The following is an 8099-nucleotide window of genomic DNA, read 5'->3' as shown; positions in this document are numbered from 1 at the left end:
GCTGTCAGGTCCCCATAAGTATACTGTATTCACAGTTTTTGGTCCCCACAAATGTAGCTAAACCTGGCCCACACACACGCACGCACGGTCACACACACACACACACACACACACACCAAGGCAGCAGTTTTTACATTACATTATAATTGCAAAAGAGTTCTCCAATGTTTCCTCAGTTGGTTTTTTAACATGATATCAGATTAGTGAACAGAATGTTCCTTTGGAACATTGGATGAATGGTTGCTGATAATGGGCAATGTAGCTATTGCATTAAAGATCAGCCACCCATTCAGATCAGCTGGTATTCTGTCTATAATGGAGTGGAATGGAAATGTGTAAGTGACCCCAAACGTCTGACCGATAGTGTGTGTGTGTGTGTGTGTGTGTATGTATATGTGTATGTATATGTGTATGTATATATATATATATATATATATATATATATATATATGTTATGTGTATATGCACTGTACTGTATATATCCAAAGGATATATGTTGGGTTTGCACCTAAGATTCATCTTGCAAATCTTTGCAGGATTAGACCTGGACAGCTGAGGTAGAATTTTCTTTTAGCTTTTGAGTACTTTGTGCTCTTGTTTTCAAATATGTGTGGGCGCACACAAGGAGAGTTGTGGGTATCTTCAGGTTGTAGATCCCATGCTCCAAAATATACTGTATGTATTACAATGTTTGCCATTGTGGGTATACTATGTAAATTGTCTCCAAAAATATGTTAAAGCTCTTTATGTGTTTGAAACCCTGACTGTATTTCCTGCACATGGTTCTCCTGAAGACAAATAAAAAGAGGACTATATGTGTTTAAAATACAAAAAAGAAAGAAAACAGTGATACTTTGTCAGGACCAACTACTTAATTAAGCCAAAATGCAAAAAAACAAAACGTACCTCCAAAATACGATCAGAGGTGCAGAGCTTCATTCCCCAATTGGAAACCTTGTAGTCGGATTCCTTCTGCAAATCCTCAATGGTCTGAACCAGCACCTGGTTCTGGTCTGCGAGGTCATTCACATAAGACCACAGGAAATTCACTTTCTTCTGCAAGAATAACAGAACAGCGGGATCAAACAGTGGTTAATTCCTTGGCTTTCAACACACTGACTGCACAAGCAAGCAGTTTTTTCCTATTATGCAAATTGTTTCATTTTTATTGACTAAGTCAAATAACGGAAATCCAAAACTTAAACCTAGAGCAGTAAAGACAATGACCATTATGTCTAACGCAAACAAAATCCCACAGTTTTCCCTAGAAATGACATTGATATACAACTACTGTATTTTGTATTAGCTGTGTTTGCTCAGAGGGAAAACTATTTATAAACAGCATATGAATGCAACATGGTAAAGTATTTCATTTGTTGTCCCTTCAATAGCCACTTGTAGCAACTACATTATGATATGTATATGTATGATGATGTTTAGGGAAATAAAACAGACCATGCTGAATTACAGCATGGGAAAAGACATAAATGCCAGTCTACGGTGTTGAAGTCAAGCACTACACTCATCCATCCACCCCCAATTCCTGCAAATACTTCCTACGTTGGGGCAAAGAGTTGCCAGAAAACATAAATCTCTTTAGAAATTTTACAAATTAGTTGCAATTCGAATGTTGTTCTTGAGAGTCAGGGTTGCAGAGACAGTTTGTCATCTTTGCTGACCTATAAATGTAGTACTCCCTCTTGGCAAATCAGTGTTTTTGAAGTTGACAGAATACATAAGTAAGATGCATAATTCCGCCAATATTCATCAAACGTCAAAGTGATGTCAGATATCACTTTGACACAACCGAATGAAGAGGAAAAACAGCAACTATACGCCAAATGGGAAACACTGTCGCTCCCTACACAAACAGGATCATCTGAAAATGTATTTTTTATTTACTCTAATCCAACCCTTGTCTTTGGGGTAGTCTTATTGAGATTTAGAATCAGATTCAACAGAGAAATACACGGGGTGGGAGAGTCAATAGTCTCGCAAGGCAGGTTGTGATTATTTGACTTTGTAATACACACCTGAAGATAACTAGCAGAAATTGTGGTGTTGACTACATCTACTGCTGATGGCCTAAGACTCTCATTCTCCCACAAGTAGTTCATGCATGTATAACATCTGGAGTAGGACCCACCCACAAAACGAGAGCAGCAGTACAATGCTTCTGAGGGAAGTTGTGTAAAATATGCAATAGCCAACAATAACATCATCAAAGCTGATGATGCTTTTACATCAGATTTACGGCAGCACTATTGCCTTTTGTGGCAAATATTTACTCGTTCTACCTAGCTTTGTTTTAGTAACACCTCTATTGGCAAATTGGCTTGTTAGTTAAAGAGTGTATATTAGGACTGGATTTCCAGTCTAAATTATTGCCCTTATTAAGGCATTATCTTCATATCAAATTAGGTTTAAAATTAAACATTGTTTTATTTTCCAAACCCTCCGTATAAAACTAGGCCTCTCAGCCAGAGGTCAGACTGTATTATTAAAGAGGAATACTTGAGCAGACAAGAGAACATAGTTGGTCAGGGATTAGAGCAGGTTTAAAAAGAGCCCTTCCCCTGCTGCTGCTTTGGAAGAATGCATTTCTAAGTTCATATTTTATTGTTGACAAAAAAATAGGTTACGTAAACAGCTCCACAACTTGGCTCATGTATCAAATCCTCAGTTCTTCAGTACAGTCCTCCAGGTCACTCTTTTATCTCAGGTTAAAAAAAAATTAATAAAACTGCTTGTGATTTGTTCTTAAAAGGGATTTCACAGGTAGCCAAGTAAATAGCCTGCACATACAATGATTGCAGCTCTGAGGAAAGGGAATACCATTGAATTGCTGAATAATTTGCTTTACAGGAGCACCTGTACATCTGTGTTCAGAAACGCCTGTCCCCTAAAGCCAAAAAAGTCAACAAGAGGTTTTATACCGTCCCCTGACGCACGATGCAACACGGGTGTATAGCTTCAGGGAGAGTAACTTTCCAAAGATGGTAGATGTGACAGTTTAAGATCACATTCTAGAGCTGACATTGTATTTAAAAAGATGTGGAACCGAAAATGCATCCATGAACTACGGCAGGTTGGTTTTCCATCTTTTAAAACAGCTATTTCTGACTGTGGAGGCGACACTTGCTGCCACACAGCTGGTTTAAATGTTGGTAGTCTCGCTTTGCCAGACCCTCCTCCACCATGGCGCTGCGGAAGAGGGTCTGGTGAGTCCACACACTATTTCTGGATGGGAGAAATATGTGCTCTGGTTTATTGGCACTTCTTTAAACCAATCACATTCGTTTTGGGCGGCGCTAAGCGCCGGGCAGAGCAATTGTGCCTCTGCCTAATAGCTTTTGGAAGGAACTTGTTTTGGTGGAACGTGTGTACGTTCAAAAGTTGTTTTAGTCGTGCAACAGAAAACTCAGATTAGACAGATGGTGCAGCTACTCTCTGGATTTACCCTGCAGGCCAAATTAGTTTGGTGGTGGCTTTTGTTTTGGTTAATTGCTCAAATGTTTAAACTGAGTTGGTCGTCTTTGTGTTAGCCCTGTGCTTCACAGATGGTCTTCCTTTATGTTTGTTTCTCTTTGTCTTCGGTTTGGTGGGTCTGCTATGTCTTTGTTAGGTCACTTAAGTCAGTTTCACTCAGTTTAAGCGCAGTTAGTATAGCCTGGGTTAAGTTCCGTTCAGTTGACATCTTTGATGTGTGACATATTTTGAAAACTGTTTGCTTAATGTTTGTGTATATAAAACTTAAGACTCCACATGTCTGCCAGCTCAGTGTCTCACTGTGACCACTGTCCTAAAGCATTTGAAAATAAGAATTTACATGAATTCTTAGATTGGGAGGTTGTTCTAACATGTTAGGAAACATTGTAAACCTACAATGGATTCATGGATGAATGGACTCTGTGTTTTCAATGGACAACCTTTATGATTAATTGTCCACATCAACCTTTAGGACTCGGGAGCTCCTGGGTTCTAAACACGTAACCTTGTTAAGCAGGCCCGAGACTGGGGCCGACTGACCGAAACCCATCTCTGAAACCTTGTTATACTTGCTTTGATGCACAGCCCAGCTCACACAGGCTACATTCTGTAGCTAAATGATGTCACATGACAATCCTGATGATTAGAATCCTCTTTTTTTAAATATGAGTGTGGATCTGTGTTCCTGATTCCTGCCCCTCAGATGGAAACATAATGCAATTTGCCACCTGTTACAAGTGCTGCGGCTTTATGAAAGCACCCCTGCGCTTCCTCCTGTCATTTGTCTGACAGGACAGAGGTCATCTTCTGATGCCCGAGTTACGGTGGACAGGATGCGCTTTGATTTGTATTGGATGAATGATAATCTAATGACAATAGATGTCAGCAGAAAACTACACTTCCCGTAGACTTTAGGTTTGAATTGGGCCCTCAATAATGCCTCTTTTTTTTACCATAATGTATGCTATTGTCTGGACTCACAACCAACAGGGTCCAGAAACCCTGGATGGTTACCTAAGGAGGCTGCAGAGTGTCCCCTGTGAATCGAGGAATGGTTTCATTTCAATTTAGTCAGCGCAAGATACAGTGTCAGAACAGGGTCAACATGTAATCCTGTCTAATCAGAAAGTGACTCGCTCATCACCTTTATAACTGACAAAACAAAAGACACCAAGGAAAAAATATTGAATACAGAGGTAATATGTTAAGTGTATCCTGTTGTTGCTAGAAACATAACTTTAGTTTGTCAAACAACATTTCACAGGTTTTACTACGAATTTAGCTGATCATAATGGCAGCGGTGGGATTCGAACCCACGCCTCCAGAGAGACTGGAGCCTAAATCCAGCGCCTTAGACCGCTCGGCCACGCTACCGTTAATTAATAAAATTTGATATCTATCTATATATATCTCTCGTATGTCTACTTACCTGCAGCACTTCTTCGTGATTAATATTGGTGTCCAGCTCTAGACATCGCAACCTATGTTCGTACAGTCTTTTGAATTCGCCTAGAAGGAGTTTAATGTTGTTTGTCTCAATCCCAGGGTCCTGTAAGGCAACGTTAAGCTCCTCTCCTGAGGGAGAGAACAGGTTCAAAGTATCACTTTGACCATGTCCCGACAGCTTCAAGTCTTCGCTTGACTCTGGTGATCTAGTCTTTTGGCTCATGGTTGTGCCGGTTTTCAGCTTGACTTGAGGAACGTACTCGCACTATTTATCAAACAACCCGCAGGCTTGAAAAAGCTAATTTACGTTAAACACCACTCATCATCACGGCTGGTAACTCAGGTTGAATATTTGCACAGCCATAGCTAGTTTACACTTTCAGACAAACGTAAAGCAACCTAAAAAGTGCATGGTATGTTGAGTGCAGGTAAGAAAGAATCTGTTTACTTTATGTGAATTACCGTAGCTTCACCAACAACTTGGTCACTATGTACCGTTACTACAACGGAGGACTTTGTATGAATTCTTTCCACACACACAGGGTCGCTTCTTCCCTGCAGTTTGCCGCTGCGTTGGCGCTGCGTGATCTGATTGGTTCATCAGTACAATTGCGTGGTACGCGTGGCGTTGCAGCACACCATTGGCGAGTTTTCTTAAGGAGGCGGGCACGTTTGCACAACCCGGAAATACAGATTGTTTTCAGAGAGGATTGCATTACATTCGCCTTTCCCTTAAAATAAATGGGTAAATATACCTTTGTTTTGCTGTTTAGTGAGCTTTAAAGTCTGTATCTTTTTAATTCAATACCCTGTATTTCCACTGAAAGCTCAAATGCGTCATGACTGCTTCTGAACGGTGCAAAGCCTCGCAGTCTAACGTTCATATTGAGTGTACCTCCTAGTTGCTGTCTACTGTCAGTGTGTCTCTATTTGTTCCCCTTCCCTGCATGTTTGCATTTAAAATCAAATCGATTGCTGATGTCTGTCGATGTGTATAGTGCATACTGTTCAAACAACCAACTAATACTAACTATTAGTATTCAGCATACTAAGTGTACTTACCAACTGCAACTTTGGAGTGAGTGTGTGTGTGTGTGTGTGTGTGTGTGTGTGTTACATAGTTTCGCACATAATTCCATTATTCCCCTAAATAATCAGTGCCAGAGATCAAAACCTTCCACATTGAGATTCAAGGCAAAGTTGATCTTATTGATTTTCCAGAGACTCCCTTCATTTCTCTCATCCCAATCATCACTCCTCTACTCTTATCTGTCTATTGGATATCTCTCTCTCTCTCTCTCTCTTTCCACTGGCTTTGACTGCACTGCTCTTGCACACTCAAAACCTAATCCCCACAGTGATTATCACATAATGCTTTTGCCTTATTATCAAAATGGAGCAGATTTGGGTTTTGTTGTTGTTAAAGACTGATGGGCATGGGCTTAAAAAATTAAGAGACAATGTCATTATGAAGAGAATGTGGAGCACTTGATTGCATGATATTGGAGTAGAGGCACGTGCCTCTGGAGCTAAACACTCAGTGTAATGAGTGTGTTTTTAGGGGTGCACTGAAGTTAAATTGGGCTGTGATCTTACTGTGGTCATAGGGTTGTTTTATACGGTTTCCTGATGAAGGCAAGGGATAAAGGCAGTGGGGTCATCTGTGCTCTTACTGTATTTGCACACAATTCACCCTCCTGGATTAACTTTATAGTTGTCATAACAGAACAAAAACCATATTGCATGTCCATTTTAATGTGCAACCAATGTTTATATTATCTGAGCAACAGTGTCAAATGTTGATCAAATTCAACTTCAATTTTAGAAGCTTAAAGTAATCTTAATATGTGTTATTGTACTGTGTATTTTTGTTTTTCAGTGCTACTCTAGAATCCATAGTTACCATCTTCAGACTGATAGGACAGTTTTACGTCTCCCAGTTCCGGTTACAGGCAATGTAAAATATTCACTGAACATCCAGTGTGCTAAATTAATTGTGGTAAAGCCTATGCATCAAATTCAGGTTTCCTCAATCGTCACAGTATCTTTCATATTTGCAGTGCACTACCTCTATTTGTACATTGCCAGCAGGCACATTTTTTCGCTAGAAATCAAGGCATTAAACTTCCAAATTGATATGAAAGCATAGTATGTTGACATGTCATGGGTACAATTTGCATTGGCAGCAATCCAATTCCCCAAATTGATTTGCAGATACATATCAAAATAGGGACTCCTAAAAGTAGCATTTGTACAATCGAGTTCAACTGTTCTAGCAATCCTTAAATCTGACATCCTGCACTGCAGTGGCCTTCACATTGTCATTGATTGTTCAGGAGACAAAAAGTAGCTTCACCTCAGTTTAGAATTTTCCACCGCACACATTTAATTGATCCAGATTCAAAAATACAGACCAAAAGGTTTTCATGCATAAAGCAGAAGGTAAGAAATGTGCTGATCAAATATCCTTCAGCATAGCACGTTATTTGCATGAGGTGAGGCCCACGTGCTTGCTCAGTGACTCCGTGACTTAAGAAAGACTTCAGTTCTCATTTATTAGCGGTTCCGCTTTTTCTTCCATTCATTGTACCTCTCTACCCTCTAAATGTTGCATTACTTTTTAAGTTGTTTTTTGCAAACCCCTCTACTTATTACTCATACAGCCCTGGCATACTCAACCTTCCTACTCATGAAATCAATTAATTCTCTTAAATAATTTACATTCTGAGCAAACCAGATTAGGCAGAGCACTTTTTTTGTGTCAGACATGCTCTTCTAACTGATGTGTGTTCTTTTTGTGTTCAGGCATTAACTTGGCCCTCACCCTGTGGCCTGGAGGAGTCTTGGGTGATTACGGAAAGAGGAGAGCCTTGATAAAGCATTAATATGTGACACACATACACACAGCCTGAAGACCCTTCTGTGCATTTGCACACATTCATTTTTCATGAAACAGACTCATAACAATTAGTCTGGTTACCGCTTGGGTAATCTTAACGTCCCCGTAATGCCTTTGGTCTGCTGTATGACATCACGCTCTTAAAAGTTCTAAATTTGACATTCCCATCCGTTTTCATAGTGAGGACATTAGAAGGCCATGGCTAATAGGCCCTGCACTCGTTCCTGGCGAAAGAAGGGCAATAAAGTGAGGGAGTGGGAGAATG

The 8099-nt window shown here is 40.1% G+C and overlaps 2 protein-coding genes and 1 non-coding gene across 4 annotated transcripts in view; 1 reads left to right on the top strand and 2 right to left on the bottom strand.

The window, feature by feature from the left end:
- Positions 1-5497, bottom strand: part of LOC117938046 (trichohyalin-like) — a 100071-nt gene extending 94574 nt beyond the window's left edge. Inside the window, exons 1-2 of the mRNA XM_034862375.1 lie at positions 4919-5497; positions 907-1056 (exon numbers count right to left, since the gene is read on the bottom strand). Coding sequence (XP_034718266.1) covers positions 907-1056; positions 4919-5158 — 390 coding nt within the window. The 5' untranslated portion in view covers positions 5159-5497. The remainder of the gene's footprint in view (positions 1-906; positions 1057-4918) is intronic.
- On the bottom strand, positions 4782-4863 carry trnal-uag. Its single transcript has one exon. It is a non-coding gene; the product is annotated as a tRNA-Leu (tRNA).
- A 92-nt stretch (positions 5498-5589) lies between the features above and the next one.
- Positions 5590-8099, top strand: part of pex2 (peroxisomal biogenesis factor 2) — a 7456-nt gene continuing 4946 nt past the window's right edge. For both annotated transcript variants that reach the window (XM_034862513.1, XM_034862512.1), the window contains exon 1: positions 5590-5680. In XM_034862513.1, the coding sequence (XP_034718404.1) occupies positions 5677-5680 (4 nt within the window). In that variant the 5' untranslated portion in view covers positions 5590-5676. The remainder of the gene's footprint in view (positions 5681-8099) is intronic.

This window comes from Etheostoma cragini, chromosome 22, assembly GCF_013103735.1.
Source record: "Etheostoma cragini isolate CJK2018 chromosome 22, CSU_Ecrag_1.0, whole genome shotgun sequence".
NCBI lineage: Eukaryota > Metazoa > Chordata > Actinopteri > Perciformes > Percidae > Etheostoma > Etheostoma cragini.
The sequence above is the reverse complement of the archived record's forward strand: the minus strand, read 5'-3'. Positions and strand labels throughout refer to the sequence as shown.